The following is a 21,389-nucleotide window of genomic DNA, read 5'->3' as shown; positions in this document are numbered from 1 at the left end:
CTTACAAGCACTCCTCTCTCACCATTTTGGAGCCATCGGAGCAGGAGAAAAATTTACCCTATTATAAATTTTTCGATCGCCACAAAAGATTTTTGCAATTATTATTAAAATGGTAAAATGAAATTGGGGAATTTTTCAACTTATGTAAAGTTAGCTAAACTTGTTTGTTTCTTTTCTTTTCAGTTACAAGCTGAGCGCACTTAGCTAAAACAGCTTGATAGAAGTATTGACTAAAGCCTAATTATATGTTTTATGCAGCAAAATACAATAGACTAAGCTAGTCTATATACACGTACATATACAGGGTGTCTCTCATGAACAAAGTTTTTACATACACAAAGGTTAATATGTTCATATATATAGAGTGCTTTTTTTTCTTTTGTCGGCACAGACAACACAATATTTACAGACAAGGGTTACAAGGGCTATCGAGTTGTTAAATGGATAATACATACATATATATTTATATATTGTACAAAGTGCTAGCGAGCAGCTGGACTAGCTTCAGTTGGGTTGAGTGGTTGAGGAAATTACTTAGCTAATTAGACTAGAAAACTCATTTGGGGCGGGACGGGGTTCACAGATCGTACATAAGGTGTTTTTAGAGGTTAGAAAGCTAAGTAAAAGCTAGCGAGGCGAGCTTTGGAAAGCTTTTTGCAACGATTAAATGAAGTTATCTTTGTGTTATTTGTATAATTAATGAGTTTTGAGAATTTATATTTTCATACAATTTACCAATGTTGTAGCTAAATCAATGGATCAGAAGACAGAAAGAGTGAGGAAGATAACTATTTAAAGCTTATATACCTAACATACTTTAATATCCCAAATGTGAAAGAGAGACATACAGAAAGAAAGTTCCTTTTTGATTTGTGTTTGTTTATAGAAATTTAGCTGAAGATACATCAAGAGAGTTCAAAGCACACACATATTAAGCAGCGAGTAAATTCTGTCAATAAAAGCGCACATATAAAGCCGATTCTAGTTACCCTTTACCAGACGTTTTATTTTTTTAATATAATTTTTTTTATTTTATTTTATTTTTTTTTATAAAATTGTAAAGAAATTACCTTAAAGAGTTGTACTCCAATAACCGCGAACATGAATTGCAATAAATATGTAACCAACATGATATTACCAATTGTTTTAATTGCGACTACTACGCACTTGACCACGTACTGTAACAGGTTTTTTCGCAGTGTATAAATATATGTATTTTTTGTTTAGGAGCAATCGAATTGACAGGCGTGTATGATTTGTATTCGAATGTGTGTATATGTGTGTATGTATTTTTTATTATTATTTTTGGATGTGTGTGTTTATGCAGCATCAATCAGTGGAATTTTTGGTTGTTATTGTGCCCACATTTTTGGAATAGTTTCATTGAAATCAAAAGTTGTTGATTTTATTATTTTTTGTTTTTTGGTTTTGTGTTTTTGATGTTCAATTTTAGGTTTTTTTGTTTTGTACATTTTTGCCAAAGCAAATGCATTTGAGCAAAAACCGAAACGGTAAAAGAGAAAAAAGAGGAAAATTCATTTGTAAGGGGTTTTTCAATTCGGAAAATTGTATTGTATTGTATATGCTATAAATAAATGAGTGTATGTATGTGTGTGCACGTAAATGTGAGTAAGAGTCTGTGTGTCTTGCTTTATACAATTATCATGAGAGGTTAATGACATTTACGAACAGTGGGTGAAAAAATCATAAAAATTAATATAATTAAAAATTAAATGAAAATGATAAATTGAAAAAAAAAGTAATAATAATAATAATAATATATGTTAGAGCATGAAGAAGTATGTGTATTTTATGAGCGGGTTTGTTACTACAACAGAATTCTTCTAATCGAGATTCATTAGATATATAATATTATATATTTATTTTTTTTTTTACTCTTTGGTTGTTTGGGTTTTGCCTTGATGCTAGGGTGCAAGGTTGATCGCAGCTTGAGATATTATATAAATATTGGGTAAATTCAATGTGCTTTGACATTATATTGTATGTGTGTATGCGTGTGTGTGTGTTTGTTTGTGTTTGTTGTGCTTATGATCTTACAATCACATTTATATATAGTTCTTATACATGTTGACGCAGAAAATGGGTGTGGAATATAAGAGTTGACAAGTTTACACGATTTTTGTTTTTGTTTTAATAGTGTGAGTTGTGTTAGGTCTGCATGTCGACGAGAGGAAGGTAGAGGTTTACGGAAATTCCTGTGCACTGTAAGAAAAACATATGTGTGTGTTGTATAACCAGCCTAATTTATGATTATGAAGATTTAGCCCAACTAAATTGTCTGCTCTGTTCTTCCCAGCTCTATATAGTCGTAGTTCTAATTGAATAAATTGTATTTATATATATATTTATATAGTTATGCTGAGCATTATTAAGCATTACTGGGCAGCATATATAGGGTATTATTTACAAGTAAATTTCATAGAATATTATTTTGTACATTTTGTATAACTGTTTAGCTATTAGTATTGAAAAATAGGCAAGGAAATCAATTTTAGAAAACAACAAAAATAATTTTGAGGAATTAAGGAATAAGGTTATTTTTTGTTTTTTAATAGTTGTTAAGTATGGAGACTGGAACAATTAACAAATTGAAAACAACAACAAAATGTTATTTATAATTTTGAGAGACAAAAAAAAAAAAAACAATACTGTTGCATGTTTGTGCAGTTATAGTACAAATAAAGTCCTTCGAAAGAGCTTTATAAATACAATTGAGTTACTATGGGAGAATTCTTAAAACTTGGCTTAATTTTCTTTAAGAAAAATGGAAGCTAAGCAAATGTCTTTAAATTAACTAGGAAATAATTTATAATATAGGCTTCTTTCCATTTATACAAGTATTTTTTTGCATTTTTTTTTTTAACTTAATAGAGATAAGCACTTAAGAACAAAATCATACCTTAAACAACTGGACTCCTATCACGGCAAACATGAATTGCAGTAGGCATGTGACGAGCACAATATTTCCGATAGTCTTAACAGCGACTATGACACATTGAACAACATGCTGTATGTGATACGACGGTATATATGTATTTATATAAGTTGTAAAAGACGATAAATCATACGCTAGCTAGATATGTATGTATGATTATTTATATGTATGTATATAATGTGTGGCCATAAATTGTTTTTGTTTTTTTTTGTATTTTTTAATTGCATTTTGGTTTAGTATCAACATGTATGGCACATAGTTTGTGCCTAAGCGCCACGCCCATAGCATTTATTCCACGCCCATTTTCGTTAGGTGTTAAAAGAAAAGTTGAACTCAAAATTGAACAGTAGTTGTTGAGCTTATTTATATATGTATATATTTTTTAATATTATATATTTTTTTTGCAGAGCTTTATCGTGGTGCACCCTACACCCAGCATTTCAAGGTTTTTATTTCAACTGATTTCTTTACTCATTTTTTTTTTTATTTTTATATTGAATATTAACTGCATTTTGTATGGGGTTATTGCAATAAGTAAAGTCAAAATTGATTAGCTCGCATTAAAAAGAAAAATTATTAGAAAGCTGATATTATTAATTCACTTTTTTCTCTGTAGCTTAATTTTTATAGAAATTATAAGAACAAAACTTGATCAAATAAAATAAAATATAATTAAAGAAATATTATAGTTTTTAATAGAAGCAGGTGAATTTCAAAAATTTGATAACGAGATAACTGTGAAAGCAAAACGAACAGATGTGTCTTACCTTTAGACCCTTGGCTCGATTAATGGCACGCAGGGGCCTCAAAACTCGAAGAACACGTAGAATTTTCACGACTGAAATCGCATTCGAACTGCAGTTGAAATCGATTATGATTATATATTCCATTAAAAATATATTATATTTTATATCCAGCTACTGGGTTAGAGTAGCGTTTAGATATTTGTTACTTGTTGTTAGGGTTTTACCTGAATGCAACAGATATCAATGAGACGCAGACCACAACTAAATCTAATAGATTAAATGCGGATCTGCAGAAGGCTCCGTCGTGCAACACGAAGCCATATGAAATCAATTTCAGAATCAGTTCTATTGTGAAAACTGCCGTGAAAAAATAATCAAATTTAAGCAGGACCTGTAAAATAGTTGATTCAATGGCAACATGAAAAGAAAGTGGTTTAACAAACACAGAATAGAAATTGTGATTAAAGTATAACACTCGCTACGAAAACGCTTCTGGAACCAGACTTACGTTCGATTCAGATTCGGATCGGGAGCTACTTACTTTGTTCAGTTCATCGTTCGCTCGCAGCGGATTCTCAGCGGCCAACATGGCGGATGAGAACATGATGCAACAGAGGATGATATTGCCAAAATTGCTGTGATTGCAGAGCCAATGGCAAAAGACGCGAAATCTGTGAATAAATTAAATATTATTTAATAATTATGCAAATTTAGATGTTAACAATTAACATAGGAATAAACAGCAAACAAAATACATGCAGTTAGAAGTCAGAAAAACAATTATAAAATAAAAACATTTTGAAGCATTTGCTAGGAAGAGAAAGAGTTTGTCTTATTGTCTTGTCTTTCAAGAACTCTTATACAACTAAGGACAAAAACAGTTTTTTTTTTTTTTTTTTTTTTTTTTTTTCTAGGATAAGCCATTGTAAATCTAATTCACTAGACACACATACACATACACATACAGACATACACATGGAATATGACTAGGATATACACAAAAATTGTTAAGCAAAAGACAAATACAATATTAAAATATATTTATAAATAAATATATAAAAAATATAAATAAATAAATTTTTTAGCACACAGAAATGAACTAAAATTAAAACTGCTGATATAATCAGCCTGTTTAATCTTTTATGGGTTAACTAAAACATAAAAACCTGTTCGTTTGTGAGAAAAGAAAGAATGATGTGCCCGGCGGTATGGGTAGAATTTTCGTGGCCGTATTAACCTCAGACATACGGCGTGGGCGTGCCGTTATTATGTCCTCTTCATCCACTATATGCAATTAAATTTTGTTTGGTTTTTGTTTTGTTTTGTTTTTTTTTTTTTTTTTTTTGTTTAGTTTTTTTTTTTAGTTAATCATATGCCAATGTGGAAAAAATAATAAACACATATATATTCATGGTAAAATAACAAAGTTGCTTAACTTAATATCAAAAATACTTATGAGAAGAAGAAAAACAAAAAAAAAAAAAACTTAAAGTAAATAAAAACTAAACTAAAAACTCCTTAAAGTAAATGAAAACTAAACTAAAAAATATCATTGCTTAAAATCTAAATAAATTGATATTGAAAAAAAAAATTTTTTTTGATAAAATATTGTTTTCTTTTTTTAATCTGTGAACTTTTAAAACAGTAGTTGCAAATAAAAAAAGATTGTGTTTAGTGTTTAAACAAAATATTTTTAGCTTCAGAAATTGTTTTGGGTTTTTCTTTGGCCGTATATATAGAAAATTAATTTATGTACAGTGGAATATGCAATTATTTTGAGCTCGATATGCAAGTTATCAAGTGAATTTATATAAATTATATATAAATATCAAATATATATATAAATAGATATTTAAATATTTAATAATGCCAGCATGCAGTAAATGAAAAACCATTGTGCATAAAAAACGTTAATAGAGATATATGTATATATAAGTATCATATATATTTATGCTAGCACACACATGAATCAAACAACTGTATTTAGTGTGCGTATAATCGTTTGTTGTTGCTGTTGTTGTGCATGTTGTTGTTGTAGTTGTTGTTGTTGATTTACCTGTTTTTATAACTGAAAATGAAAAATGCACTGTCGCGTGGCATGGGCTTTTTAGTCGTCTTCATGCTGACTTCAGATAAACGCCGGGGTCGTGCAGTAACACGTGCTGATACTTCAGAATGGGAGTCTTTCGATTAATATCAAATTGATTTTTGTTGTTTTTGATTTTTTTGATTTTTTTTGTGTTTTCCAAGGCAGCAAATGAAAGCGTAGCAGTAGCATGAATATCATCAATATATATTTATGTATATATGTATAGGTATATCTCTTTCGAATATGGTTGTTGAGTAAGTGTCCAAAGCAGTAATATGTGTGTGCTTAACTTACTTAACCACTTAATACTCAGATACTTATACTAGTTATTCCTTATAGTCTAGTTATTTAGAGCATTGAATTTAATACAGTTTAACATACCCTCTTCTTCATCCTCGCACATTTCGCGCACCTCCTCATCGGAGAGTGTTTCGTGATCCCTAGAAAATGTTAATGAATATCAAATAAAATGCCTACAGCTATATGAGATCGCACACAACTTATCATCGTCCATATCATTATTTTCCATATCCATATCCATGTCTATGCTCAGGTGCTCGTCATCCATGCCATCTATGGTGGGCGTGGGGCTATGTTCTTTCTTCAGGGCGCTCTCATCGTGCTAAGGATAGATCAAGCACGTTATCAATCAGATTCTATAGATTCTACTACTTCCACTACTTACCGGCTCCTCATCCTTCTCCACCTCCGACAATGAGTCGGCATCGGCCAAATTGTCCACAGCAATGGCCAAGAACACATTCAGCAATATATAATTACCGCAAATGAACAATATGATAAAGTAGATGCAAGCCAGAGCGCCATAGGAGGAAACTCCGCCATAAGCATTTATGCCCACGTACATGACCGCATTCCAATCCTCGCCAGTCATTATCTGCATCGAAAGATATACAATTATTAAATAAATTGTAAAAAGTTTTCTTTATATTGAATTATTTACCTGGAACACGGTGAGCAAACTCTGCCAGAAGCAATCGAAGTTCGTGCGATATTTCTCCTCTTCATTGTAATTAAATTTACCACCAAAAACCTGCATGCCCAGCAATGCAAATATCACAATAAACAGGAAGAGCAGTAACAATAGCGAAGCAATTGATTGTATTGAGTTCAATAGGGAAGCAACTAGATTTGAAAGCGAACGCCAGTATCTGAAATTCGATAATTAAAGTCAAGTAAATAATTCTTTCTATATTGAGTTTGAATTGAATTTTTACTCACTTGGTGACCTTGAAGACACGCAACAGACGCACACAACGCAACACCGAGACGCCCAACGGCGGCATCATTCCAGTTTTGGTCAAGAGCGTCTCCGAGATGCTGCCAATTACCACAAAGCAATCGAAGCGATTGAACAGTGACACGAAATAGCCCTGAAAGCCTAAACTGTACATTTTCAGCAACATTTCGCAGGTGAAGAGGCCAATGAACACTATATTTGTGTACTCTATAAAGAAGCCGTAAAATAGTTTATTAAAATCGGAAAAAAATATATAGAATAAGTTAAAAATAGCTGAAGAAATTGTAGACAGAAATTTAATAGTTTTATTTATTTAGTTATTTTTTTTTAATTGCTGAAATAAATTAATAAATAACAAATAATAATTATTGATGGGACCAATCGTCCTTAAGAAAAAATAATGCAATGAGTAAGAATTTATACTGAGGCAAGTTTGTAGCAGAAGATTTAATATTTCTTCATTTACGGCTTGAATTCGGGTTAAACAATTTTTTTTATTTTATTTTTTTTTATTATTTTTTTTTTTTTTTTAATACGATATTTGAAGATCTAAATCAGATTGTTTGCTTTTTAAATTATTCATAAATCTATTTTTACGAGATGCATAGTAAGAGGGAAACTGCAAAGCTCCGCTTTCAACTGCTCTTTCGTTTAAATGTGAGATAGAGCATCCAGTTTCCCTTTTCTGCCTACATAAGAGTCCTTAATAAGGATAGATAGAGAGATGAGAAAGTCATCCCATTTCTTTATAATTTCTGTTGGCAAATTTAAAAAATTTTTTTGTTTTTTGTTTAGTTTAAATGGATTTGACAGGAAGGATTATGTATTCTCAAATGCCGTAATAATATTATTGTAAAAATAAATTACAATAAACTCTACAGAAATTTGAAAAGTTCTCAAATGCATCAGTAACATTAAAAACATAAATATCTTGATTAAACATTATTTATACATATAATTATATTGAATTATGTTGTTCGACCTGTATCACTTTGGAACTCACCCTGAAATTCGTCCAGCCAATCAACTTGCCCGTAGTGCTCCGTTGCCAACACGCCCGTGTTGAGGAACACCAGCACAATGATGAGCCAGTAGAAGGCCTGGGATTTGACCGCTTTGCGACAGGCGCGACGCATGCGTCGATTCACCCGATCAAAGTCTTTTTTCATTTTGCGCCAACGTGACTCCGTGACCTGCATTTCGGGCATCTCTTCGCCCATATTTTCGGTGGAGTCCATGTCATTGGGCTGCTTGCTCTTGCCATCGGGCATCAGGCCACCCGTGGCATCGGGTTCGATGTCCTCGGCCTGGGTTATCCAGTCGAGATAGCCGCGTAGATCCTCTTCGATCTGTTGCTTTTCGCGCAACTTTTGAAAATCACCGCGATTTTTGGCCTTGTTACGCTCCTTGGAGAACTCGCCGGACAACACACCGAGAATCAAGTTCATCACGAAAAAGGCGCCCAAGATGACCATGGAAATGAAGTACATCCACTGCCAGTCGCTGCCCATGGCATCTTGTATCTGAAGTAAGAAGTGCAAATTAGATATATTCACTTCAATTGAGATTACTTCGCTTTCGACTACTTACATAATACAAGACGTCCGTCCAGCCCTCGAGTGTGACGCACTGGAAGACGGTCAACATGGCCAGTCCGAAATTGTCAAAGTTCGTAATGCCAGAGTTGGGTCCGGCCCAATTACCGTAGCACTTCATGCCCTCGGGACAGAGCCTACCTATGCCACAGGGTCTCACATCTTCCTCGTATTCACCTAGATTCCGATTTATTTGTTTTGGGATTTTTTTTTTTTTTCATATTTTGTTTTTTGGTTTGTTTTTCGTTAGGTTTCATGCATTAGTTGATGAGTTGTACTATGTGAGATGAGATATGATATGATATATGCGTATGATCATGTTTATGATTCATTGTGTTGTTGTTTCTGTGTTTGTGTGCTGTTTCTGATTGGGTTTTTGAATTGCGGAATATGACGCTCAGTAGTCCCATTTATATAAAATTTCAACAGCTCTATTGACTAGTAGATTAGCTTATTAGCTCGGCGAAAATTGGACAATATATATAAAAAATATATATAAATATAGATAACTATATATATGTTTATATATTTGTGTGGGTTTGTGGGTTTTTGCTAAATATTTTTGGCATATCTTTCTTAGTATGGATGTGTGGAAACGGTGTTCTAATTTGTTCTGAATGTTGTTGTCATTTTAACTGTTGTGGCTCTAATTGGGTTGTGTGCTTGTCCGCAAAACCGTGCACTAATCTACTAGTAATAGAGCTACAGGACGTTGAATTTTAATGCGACATATCTGGTAGCATTCAAGACATTGAATGATATTCGTACAACGTATAAAGATTGTACTGTTTGTTGTTGTTTTTTTTTTTTTTTTAGTTTTGGTATTAACGCTTACCTGTTACCTCATCTCGACACGTCTTATGCAATTTACCAGAGAATAGCTCTAGACCAATAATGGCATAGATTATGATAACGAATATGACCAGAAGTGCAATGTGAAACAGTGGCACCATGGCCTTTAAAATTGAATTAAGCACAACCTGTAGACCTGCGAAAAGCGTTTGAATAGCCAATAGACAATTTACGTATGTTTAGACAGGGGTAAACAGAGTGGTTGCTTGGGGTTTACAATAACATCAAGTGCGGCTTACACTACACACACACAACAAAAGCTTATAATGCTGCACAGAAATTGATAGTCAGAGAGGTCGAGAGAATTTAATTTTTGTAACTGAAATGATATATTATATAAATTTGTTAAGAATTTAAAATAAATTTATTCTATTGCATATTAAATAATTTAACTATTTTTTTTTCTTTTTTTTTTTTAATATAAAATTCTTTACAAATTATTAAATTAGTAATGTATAAATTTTTTATTTATTACACATTTTTGTACTTTTTAAATATTTTTTAACGGACCACCGAAATTTTCAAAGATATTATAACATTTTTTATAAATTATGAAATACAATTAATTTAAAAACTTTATTTTTTTTTTTTTTTGCTTTTCCTTAATGATAATAAAATGATTGCAATATTATTATACTTTTATCAAATCTACTAAATACTTTTCTACTCTAAATATATTTATTTTATTTTGCACTCTCTCGACTTATTTTCTGTATAGCATCTTAACTACGTTAATGGACCGTAGTTTATTCTTTAATTTGCACTACAAGGACATAAATGGATTCTTTTTATTTCTCTAAATTTTGATTCGTCGCATTTGTGTGTTATTTTTTCAGTTTTCGTGCAGAAAGCTCTTACTTGGTACACCCGATACAAGTCGCAGTGGACGCAGCACACGAAAGGCTCGTAGCGCTTTCACATCGAAGGCATCCTTCATCAGATGGGACAGTGCTGTACTTATCGCTCTGTAAAAATGTGATTTGGCACAGACAATTTCATACGTGTCTCAGTTTCGATTGAATTGGATATAAGGTAACATAGAAAATGGTTAAAACTAGGCCGAATATATATATATTTTTTGGCCTGGGCGCTCAACGCTTTTAACTGGCATATTTTATATGCTTACCCTATAACTACAATTGTAAAATCTAATAAATTCCATCCATTTCTTAGATATGCACCATTATGTAACACAAAACCATATGCTAAAATCTTCATAACACATTCCGCTGTGAATATAACTAGGAATATATATTCAACTTTTTCCTAATTTTCGATTTTTGTAATTTTGTTGGCGTTTCGTGTGGGTGGATGTGTGTGTGTATTATGTGTGTGTGTGTATTATGATATGTTTGAATGAGAGTTGATTTAATGAGGCGTGGTGATGCATAAAAGACAGACGAAAGAAATATAGATATTTATAGATTAATAAACCATAATATCAGCTGTATTCAATTAAATAGTTGAGGGCTCTTTGAGTAGATCCCATCTCACTTACCAAGGTTTGATTCGTCACATTCGAATCGCTGCCCGGATAAGGCGTATAAACGGCCAAGGCAATACAATTGGCAAATATGGTTAACAAAATAAGGAACTCAAATGGTCTAGAGATTGATTTCAGTTAAGGAAAATCAGCATGGTTTAAAATTGTATAATGATTCATTTTTAAACAAAACAAATATTGAATGTATAATAAAGGTTTTTGTATGCATTATGAAAAAAGTTTATTAGAAGCCTATCCAACAAAGCTCTAAAGCGTTAGGTAGAAAATTGTAGCGCCTTCTAGTTCTAGATGAAAACTCAAACAACACAACCTCTTGCTTTTAATTTCCATTTCACACTGGTATTTTATTGCTCTCCGTTGCAGCGAGCAAACAATAGAGGATCGAGAGAGAGAGAGAGAGAGTGCGATCAGTGAGAGACTAGTGTACCCACTCTCACAAACACAAGCTCCCACAGTTAGAAGACTCGAACTGTCACTCAATCGTGTCACACTCCAAATTACAAATACTACTTATACTCATAGCCTCGCGAATAGCTGTAAACTTTTTTACTCTTTACAGTCTGTTCGCATAAGCAATCCCTCTCGCTCTGATCAACAGCTTTCGCCTGTTTTCGATTTTCTTGTTGAGCGCCTTAAGCAGCATCGTTAGGTAGCAAAGCAATTGACACTCACACAATAAGAATCAGTATGGGCCGAAATAACTCAAAAGCAATGCAACGGGTCTTCACATGCACACACATACACTATCGATGTGATTAGTGCTGGCCTTTTTCTAATGCAGAAAATGCTAGATCTAGCAGGAAAGGCAACTAAGAAAGCTCTATTGTAATATGAGGACTTTATTAGAGATTTTGTGTCATATATACATATATGCATATGAGTATCCTCACTTATTTTCTCAAAAGTAAAAAAAAAAAATTTTAAATCTCCACTCGCTCTTTGACTTTTGGAGAGAACCAGATCTGATGGAAAAAAAGTGGCATCAGTGAACGAAACAGCAATGCATAAATACAGATCAATACACGCACAACAGACTTTTTGTGACATTTAACTCGACCTAACGGTCGGGGAAAAAATACTCGTTGTAGAACCAAGGCAATCGGTTGCTTTCTGAGTTTTTTCTCAAAGTGTGAGTGAAAGACACTTACTGGCAAGCAACTGTTAAAAGTCCTCACTCAATCGTGGGCAAGCATCAAGAAACGCTCAACAGTTATTTGAGAGCTATGCTCATTCTCTCATTCTAACATACACATGTACATATATACACAGTACATTAGGAGAGCATCAACTTGAGCATAGTGTGCTTGCTTATCAGAGTGAATACGAATGATCAAAAAGTACTCAAACCAGAGGTCTGCATATTGAGCCCTTTTACAGCCTAAAAAAAGCTCTTAGAATTTATGATCCAGTTTATGTTTACTCAAAAAAGGATACTTCCATTCCACGATGCGTATGCAAAGCGCTCGAATAGGATTCTTGAGGCCCAGGCAGAAGAGCGCTCTTTGTGGTCGATCCGGCTGTGGCTTGCCGCGTCGCTGCGGACGCTTTTGGCCGGTGGCGCCAGCTTTTTGTCCACCGCCGCCGCTGGGTCCGATTGTGGTGCCGTTCATAGTTTCCGGAATGTTTGCAATGCCCATGGAATCGATGCCTGCACAGGTGGGAGGCAACAGGTGTGTGGGGGCAGGTGATGGGGCATTGATAGCGATAGTTAGCGGCTCAAAGAGCGAATTAGTGAGGTACTGAGGAGATGGTGAACTTACCCATTATGTTGATGCCACCACCCATATCCGCTTGCGGATTATGGGCATTGGACATGTCGCCGCCAACGGCGCCAGCGCCTCCATTGCCATTGGGCGTGAAGGTGCCTCCGCCAGCGGCGCCTCGCTCAAAGTCCATGATGTTGAAATATTTACCGGCTCCGCCGCCGAAATTATCGATCAGCTCCGCGGAGCTGGAGTAGAAGGGTGAGAATGCTTGAGTGTCGTCCTCCTCCTCTTCGTAATACTCGTCAGCCTCTTCGTCGTCGTCGTCGTCGACCTCCTCGTCGTCGTCGTGATGCTGATAGTCGTGTTGCTGCTGTGCCAGCTGCTCCTGATCATCAATATCAATGGTTGTGCCCTCGGGCTCGTCTTCTTCGTCGTAGTCGTCGTCGTCGTCGTCGTCGGTTATCTCAGCGCCGTCGTCGTCCTCCTCGGTTATTCTACATGTCCTCCGTATGGAGGGCCGTTGGTTGCGTGTATTCCTTCTTACAATGACATCCGCATTGTCATCAACATCGCCAACATCCTCGAGCGAATCGTTTCCACTGCGCACTGCACCTGCAATAATTCGAATCTCATCGTCCGCATCATCATCCACATCCTGTCGCCGCTCACTGAGGCTCTCACAATCGGTATTGCCGCCGCCAGCAGATCCTGCTGTGGCTGTGGCTGTGGCAGCTGCTCCCTGCTGCTCCTTGGCTGCTGCCGCAACGGCGGCAACAATTGCCGCTGTGCGCAAAGTCTGTGAACTGATGTCAGCTGCGTCCGGATTATCCGGATCGTCGTCCTCGTCCTCCTCGCAGTCGTCGTCGCCTATAAAGCTGCTGATGTCGCCAACACCAAAGCCATGCAAGGTGCTGTTGTCGCCGGTGATGTCGCAGTTGCAACTGTTGCTGCTGCTGCTGTCGCCGCCCACGGCACTGTAGCTGCTCTCCTCGTCCCGGGCGCCGCTGCTGTAGCTGCTGTTGGTGCTGCCAGCGCTGGTCACACTATTCTGCGGCTGCTGCTGCCAGCCAAGTGCCGCTGCCGCAGCTGCTGCCGACTGCGCTGCCGCTGCTGTCGCTGCTGCCGCCGACTGCGCTGTTGCTGCGGCTGCCGCTGCTGCTGCTGATGTTGCTGCCTCCTCTGGCGTGAGGCGTTGACTGGCGGTGCCGCCGCACGAATTGCAGCTGGACTTGCGTCGCTGCCGTTTGCTGCCGCCGTTCGACGAGTGCGCTTCGCTGCCGTTGTTGTTGTTGTTGTTGTTGTTGTTGCTTTTGTGTCGACGCTGCTTGAAGTCAAGCTTATAGGTCGTATTGTTAACAATCTGGCTAGTGACCGTGCTCAGCGCAAGTTCGGTATTGTTGGCAGCCGCACGGATTCGACTGGAGCTGCTCGCTGGGGTCTCCTCGCTGAACGCAATTACCTCGCGGGGACTGCAGCTGTGGTGTCAATTGGGATAAAGCAAATATAATGTACTTTAGTGGAATGTTCAGAATATATGTATGTATATATATTCATACTCAAACTAAATACTCATTGGATGCAGTTGCTAAATAATAAAGTTTTACTAAAAATTTTACAACGGTTCGGCGAGGAGGAAATACAATACATATAAAATACTTGTTGACAGGGGCTAACGACGATCCCGAATACCTATTCATACTTAACATATATTATATAATAATGCATATATATTCAATATAGATTTTCTGGACAAAATATCCTCAGCATGTGTTTTACTTATTGTCAGTTTTAGATCTGTATATTCGCTGAAAAATCTGCATTTATATAGAGTACATATATAGACAGCAATTAGAAAATTTGTAGCTTTTAAAGACTTTTCGATATTGGGCTTTAAATTGTTGGGGAACTTTTAACCGTAAGACTGAAACATGAAAATTCAACATTTTCAAAATCCCAATTCTCATTGCTGATTCACCAGCCATGCAATAGACACCATGAATTGTCCATGATTAGATACGATAAAAATAAGTAAGTTATAAATAATTATGTCTAAATTAAAATAATATCCAATACTTAAACATATAAAATAATGGATAACTTTAATGAATAACGTAAAAATAAATAATAAAAAATATTCATAGAATAAATAAATTAATACGAAAAACTATTATTTAAAAATTTGATAAAAATTCTAAATTACAATTTAAAAAAATATTATATAAATATATAAATCTATACATATTTTCAGGTAAATTAAATAAATAAAATATTTAACAAAATACAAAAATAAAACAAGTTTAAAATAAATCGTTATATAAATAAAAGATAATATACGTTTTAAGTCTATATAAAACAAAATTGAATAAGAAATGCAGCAATGGAATTACATATTATTATAAAAATATTTAATTTTGTAGAACTGAATATTACACTTTATATTGTAGCTAAATAATATATCAGACTTAAAGAAATCTAGAAACTAAATAAAATAATAAAAAAATATTATATAAATTATTAGTTAATAATTCCAGATATTCTTTAATAGATTCAAGGATCATAAAATATATATATATATAATATATAATTATAAAAAAATGGAATATTAAAAAAAAAAATTTTATAAATTTTCATTTTAATTTCATATTCATATTAATTTTTATTAGAATATCAATTCGGTTTTCTTTGCTAGGTATTAGCTATACGAACATATTTGTTTCCTTATAAAACTCACTATAAAACCCAATTCAGTTATTCCCCGACTCAAGATCCATATATTTATACATACATATACATACATATATCCTAGATCATATGCTATAGCATGCTTAGAGCATGCTCGACTTAAGCACAGAGACTCACAAACACAGTCACACACAGGCAGGCACATATAAACTGGCATAGTGGGACAAGAACAGAGATTTACAACACATATTTTACGATAGTTAGTATACGATAGTTATTGAGGTTAGTTTTGGGGGTGGCTTTTTGTTTTGTTTTGTTTGGTTGTTATCGTTGGCTAACTTACTATGCCCTAGAATTCCTAGAATTTGTATGTTCCAAATAATCAAAGTCTTGGATTGCATTGTAAATGAATTTCTTATCGTGCTCCAGCTGGAGCTGCATATACCTTTGTTGTAGCACAGTGGGACCTGTTGTTGTTGTTGTTGTTGCTGCTGCTGCTGCTGTTGCTGGAGTTGCTGGAGTTGTTGCTGTTGCCAATGTTGCTGCTGATGTTGCTGGCACCGGCAACGTTATCGTTGGCGAGCGATGCTGATGACGATGCTCGGGCTTGACAACTATCACCTCCAGCTCACTCCTGGCTGTGCTCGACTTGCGATTGTATTTGCGACTGCCGCGGGTTTGTGTCTCCGCTTTCATATAGCGTCTGGCTGAGGCCGGCGAAGTGGGCGATGGCTTGCGCTCGATTATGAGTGTATTATCATCGTAGGCTATGCAGTTGACCAACTCTCCGCCACCCATTGGACTGGTCGTTGTGGCAGTTGTTGTTGCTGCTTGTGTTGTTGTTGTCGCTGTGGTTGTTGCTGAGACTAAGGCTGTCGCTGTCGCTGTGGCTGTGGCTGTCCCTGTGGCTGCTGCTGCTGTCGGCTCATCGCAGTGGTCATAAAGTTTCGCCTCCTTCTGCCGCTGAAATTGTAGCTGACGTCGACGCTGGGATGATGAGGTTGTTGCTCCATTGCGCGAGCTGTTGCTGTTGCTGTTGTTGCTGCTGCTGCTGCTGTTGTTGGCTGGCTGCTGTTGTTTGGTCAGGCATGATTCATCAGTGGAGCTGGGTGACAAATCTTTGCACGCGTCTCTAGCTTTATCCTTATCCTTAGCCTTATTGTTATTGTTTTTATGATTTAATTTATTACTAGAACTATCCAAGGCATCGTATTTGTTAATTTGTTGTTGCTGTTGCTGGTGTTGTTGGTGTTGCTGTTGCTGGAGCTGTTGCTGTTGTTGTTGCTGCTGGTGTTGTTGTTGTTGTCCCTGGGCTGTTGGCGATTGTTGCTTTTGCTGCGTTGACGTTGCATGCTCCTTATGTTCTCCTAATTTTAATGTGTTCACGATTAATGTTAGTGCTCAATTTAGTTAGTTTTAGTTATTATGTGATTTTTATGAGTTTGTGTGTGAAATATGTATATGAATATAGATCTGTTATTTGATTGCTATAGAAATAAAACCTCGATGGGCCATAAATTCCCTAGAATTATCTTATAATCAATTGAAGGCATTGATAACTGAGTTAAGTAAGCGGTTAATATGCCCAGAATATTTAATAATATTTGATTATGAGTTCTCTGAAAGCTAAAAAAAAAAAAATAAATAAAAAAGTAAGCTAAAAAAAAAATAAAAAAAAAAAAAATTAAATAACTACAGTCCCGAGCAAAACTGTAACATGAATTCAACATTGAAACTTCAAGGGTCTGTATTTTTTTTGCTTCTACTCTATGGATGAAAATGACCCAGGTGCAAAACTGTAACATTTGACTTTCTTTACATTTTTCTTTCTTATAATTATTCCAGCCAACCGAATGATTTCAAATTCAGGTAAGACAGCTATCATACTAACATACTAACAAAATAAAATAAAGATCTTAAACATCCATAGAGTAGAAGCAAAAATGCAGACCCTTGAAGTTGCAACATTGAGTTTGTGTTACAGTTTTGCTCGTCACTGCAGTGCACTGTATGCAATCGTTAATCATTTTTATACCCTGAACCCATTTTCAATGGGAAATCAGGGTATAATGGTTTTGTTGAAATGTATGTAACAGGGAGAAGGAGGCGTGGCAGACCCCACAAAGTATATATTCTTGATCAGGGTGACGAGCTGAGTTGATTTGGCCCTGTCCGTCTGTCTGTCCGTCTGTCCGTCTGTCCGTATGTATGAACGCGTCGATTTCAGAAGATATAAGAGCTAGAGACTTCAAATTTTTTTTAAAATGTCCGTAATTACAGCGCGCATATCAAGTTTATCATTAAAAATCGATAACTCATCCCGATCTTTTTTTATCGATAAAAAACCTTATCGAAAACCAGTTATAAAATTATATCTTCTACACCTTTATTGCTAGAGTCTCCAAATTTTTAATGTATGCTTATATGCAATTTATACAATTTCGGTTTTTATTAAAATTTACCCCCCACCGTTAAATTCACCCCCTCACCCTCACTTTTGTAAAAAGCGTATTTCAAATACTAGAGACTTTTGCTTTGGCAATTACATGCATATCCATGCATATGTTATAATCATAATCTGAAAGTTTCATGAAGATCGTACGTCCATAAAAAAAGTTATTAAACAATTAAGTTCTCATAGTAAGCGCACACTGCAGCCCATGCGTTTATGCGTGGGTGCTTGTGTGTGTATGTGTGTGTATGTGTTTGTGTATGTGTGTGTATGCGTTTGTGTATGTATGCGTGTGTGTGTGTGTATGTGTGTCTGTATGCGTGTGTGTGTATGTATGCCTGTGTGTGTGTGTGTGCGTGTTTCTTGTGTAAGCTGAAAGACGCGAAAAATTATTGAAATATCTATTGCTCCAAGGGTTCAGGGGATCTCGTAGTCGAGCAGTCTCGACTAGAGCTTTCTTACTTGTTATAATTATATTCTAGTCTTTAAATTATAGTTTTGATTTAAGACCATAAACTTGGCTATTTTTGTTTTTAGTTTTAAGTTTTCTTCGCCAGATCATAAATCAAATAAATATATATATGCTTATTTGCTGAAGCAATTAAAAAAGCCTAGTCAACCATTTCGTTGAGTGAATTCCAAATATATAAAAAATGTTTTACATTTGGTTTATTCGTTATTTATATAACAATATTGTCTACTCAAAATTATAAAGAGAGATATACTAATATTCTATATTGAGGCAAAGCTTGGCTACTTTATTCTTTAAATTTTTCAAGGTCTAAGAAAAAATCCTTTAATATTGAAAAAATACAAATTTTTAAAAATACTAAAAATAAGAATAAATACTTTAATAGCCAAATCCAATAAAATTATAAATTAAAATAGCCGAAAATATATGTATATACATTTTGTTTCAAAAAAATCATTGAAAAATCAATTTATATATTTGATGTAACAGAAATATTTTATTTCAATATTTTTTTTTTGTTTTTTTTTTTTTTTTTTTTTTTTTTTTTTAAGAGATTTAATTTTAAAAATTATTGACAAAATAAAAAAAGAAATATAAAAAAGTATTACGTATTCAATTGATTGTTTTTTTATAAAAATTATTTAAGGAATCTTACAAAATATGAATTATTTAAACAAATGGTTTTCTATTTTATTATTTTTATTTTGTGCTCTATTTTTTGTACAATTTCTTTTTAATTCGCTATTAGATTTATCGTTCAGGTGTCTTTTAGAAAAAAATACTTCCAAATAAACAACAAATCTGAACATAAATATAATGCGCTAAAGTTATGCTGAAAAGCTATCAATTTTTATAAAAATATGTATATTTACATACATTTTCTATCAGCTTTATTAGTTAATTTTGCATAATTAACTATCAATACCCTATTCTACTTTAAAACAAATATGGAAATGAATTTTCTAGATAGTTTACATATAAACTGCTTATCAGCGTCATTCAATGCCCTCAACGAACATATCAATCTTCGATTGTGTTTAATGAACGATTGTCAATTGACAAAGTTTGATGTATGTGTTGGGCGATTCGATAGTCGATGGGGCGAGTGGAAATGTGAAATGTGAATATTACGCATAAGCCATGTCATTTGGTACCTGTATTCATATTTGAAGTTTCCTTCCCACGACAAAATTGATTTTTGCTTTCATTCACTTTGCTGGCTAGAACGACTCTATACAAATGCGGTCAACAACAGCCGTCCAACAGGTGTGCCAAGTCTCAGTCTTCCATTGACATATGCCCGCATGCAAATGGTGTGCTCTCTCACTCTCTCCTTCTCTGTCTCTCTTGGTCTTTCTCTCTCACTCACGTGCTCGCTCACTGTAGCTGGCTCACACTCATGCTTCAGCGGCGCAACAGCTTTCCGTTGGTTTTATTTACTTTATTTCCTTCTTTTATTATGATTATTATGTATTATTTATTATTATTATTATTATTAATGTTTTTTTATTATTTATTTTAGACGGTGGTGCATTTGTTGCGTTTTGGACGTTTTGTGTTCTTGTTGTTGCTTTAAATTGTTTACTAAATTATTTAAAATTTGGCATTTGTTGAAGTCTGTTATCAGTTTTGTATTTTTGTGGGAGGGGGTTCGGTGCAGTTGATTAATGCTTTATTTTAATTATTGATTTATTTCCCTGTGGCCTGTTCCGCCTTATCAGCATATTCATTAGAATTATCGAATTTTGTTTAGTTCCAGGCGAATGGCATTGCCTTTAATGCTGGCTGATAACTTATCATTGATTGGCGCTCTATATATAAAATGGAAACCCTTGACACAGTCAGTCCATGTGTGCGTGTGTGTGTGTGTGTGTGTGTGTGTGTGTGTGTGTGTGTGCATGCGCATCAAAACAAAAACATACGCAATGTTTACATTTTCTTTGTTGTCGCAACAATTTTTTGGCCAAACTGAACTGTCAAATGGGCAATCAACTTTACAAGGCTCTCTCACGCACGCACACACACAAACACTCGCTCTGACTTCTCTTTCTCTCTCGCTCTCTGGCTGTCACTCTCTTTGCAGCAAAAGCACCGTCAAGCTTTGCAGCAGCCATCCAAAAAGTTTCTAGGCAAATGCCAAACGAAGGCTTTTTATTGTCTCTGTTGGCTTTCATTGAATGACAGCTACTCCAGTGCTCTACTGCCCCGCCCACTCCGCCCGCCCCGCCACGAGCCGTCCTGGCATTCGTCACTGAAATTCAAGTTGCTTAAAATGCCGCCTCCGACGGCCGACGGGGGCGTAGTGGCTTGTCGTTTGGCATTTAGTCGTATCGGGGTCAAGTGCGCGCGGCTATAAACTAATTTGCGCGTTTATCTAATGAGTCGCTGGGGAAAAATGCATAGCACAGTTTTCAACGCCCGCAAGCATTTTCCTGGAACAGCAAATGCTGACCGATTGACCTACCCAGGCATATGTAATAAGCACTCACACGCACACACACAGTCAGACTGAAACATGCACATGCACAACACACACACACACACACACTCGCACACACACACACACACGTGTGAAAAATTTCAGACGCAGTTCGTCGTTTTTTTTTTTTTCTTTTTTCATTCTTTCTTCACAGCAGCCGTTTAACACTTGAGTTTGGCTTTATCTTTGAGCATTCTTAACGGGGCTTTACATTTGCATTATCTAGTCACGAATCGTATTATTATTAGTTTAGTATTTGTATTATTATTTTTCTTCTGTGGTCTCCACGCAGGCCAACTGAACCCAACAGCAACGTGAACGCGTTTAAGGAATCGCACACAAAAGCACACTGTGCAGCCTTTGTTAGCTTTTCACGTGGCAACCGTAAAAATGTGTTGATATACAACGAGCTGAGCTTTCGCAAGCTCCGAGAACTTTCACTTTATCGATTGCTGTCGAATTGCCCGTTGGCTTAGGCAGCTGGGTTCAGGCAGTCACTTGAGGGGTTGCTGTAGCTGATAAGGATATTTAGGAGCAGCTGTTTTGAATTCAGACTTTGAGTTCGAGCTATTGAAATTATTTTTAGATGGAATATATA

The 21,389-nt window shown here is 35.3% G+C and overlaps 1 protein-coding gene across 15 annotated transcripts in view; it reads right to left on the bottom strand.

Annotated features, from left to right (window-relative positions):
* Ca-alpha1D (Ca[2+]-channel protein alpha[[1]] subunit D) overlaps positions 1-21,184 on the bottom strand; it is a 30,698-nt gene extending 9,514 nt beyond the window's left edge. For 2 of the 15 annotated variants that reach the window (XM_089466226.1, XM_089466227.1), the window contains exons 1-22: positions 21,003-21,183; positions 19,467-20,123; positions 15,732-16,755; positions 12,761-14,181; positions 12,435-12,648; positions 10,995-11,100; positions 10,623-10,762; positions 10,355-10,461; positions 9,480-9,632; positions 8,640-8,821; positions 8,053-8,572; positions 7,031-7,256; positions 6,753-6,960; positions 6,477-6,686; positions 6,292-6,413; positions 6,173-6,231; positions 5,759-5,885; positions 4,244-4,373; positions 3,927-4,093; positions 3,724-3,811; positions 2,921-3,028; positions 6-58 (exon numbers count right to left, since the gene is read on the bottom strand). In XM_089466226.1, coding sequence (XP_089322352.1) covers positions 6-58; positions 2,921-3,028; positions 3,724-3,811; positions 3,927-4,093; positions 4,244-4,373; positions 5,759-5,885; positions 6,173-6,231; positions 6,292-6,413; positions 6,477-6,686; positions 6,753-6,960; positions 7,031-7,256; positions 8,053-8,572; positions 8,640-8,821; positions 9,480-9,632; positions 10,355-10,461; positions 10,623-10,762; positions 10,995-11,100; positions 12,435-12,648; positions 12,761-14,181; positions 15,732-16,755; positions 19,467-19,476 — 5,375 coding nt within the window. In that variant the 5' untranslated portion in view covers positions 19,477-20,123; positions 21,003-21,183. Of the gene's footprint in view, positions 1-5; positions 59-1,070; positions 1,179-2,920; positions 3,029-3,723; positions 3,812-3,926; positions 4,094-4,243; positions 4,374-4,868; positions 4,987-5,758; positions 5,886-6,172; positions 6,232-6,291; positions 6,414-6,476; positions 6,687-6,752; positions 6,961-7,030; positions 7,257-8,052; positions 8,573-8,639; positions 8,822-9,479; positions 9,633-10,354; positions 10,462-10,622; positions 10,763-10,994; positions 11,101-12,434; positions 12,649-12,760; positions 14,182-15,731; positions 16,756-19,466; positions 20,124-21,002 lie in introns of all 15 variants that reach the window. The other 13 variants (XM_089466222.1, XM_089466228.1, XM_089466224.1 and 10 more) reach the window with 13 other exon arrangements.
* Positions 21,185-21,389: the final 205 nt, after the last annotated feature.

The sequence above is a fragment of the Drosophila arizonae genome, chromosome 3 (assembly GCF_054131065.1).
Source record: "Drosophila arizonae isolate 15081-1271.41 chromosome 3, UAZ_ARI_1.0, whole genome shotgun sequence".
NCBI classification, from domain to species: Eukaryota; Metazoa; Arthropoda; class Insecta; order Diptera; family Drosophilidae; genus Drosophila; species Drosophila arizonae.
This window is presented reverse-complemented; position numbering and strand designations above follow the sequence as displayed.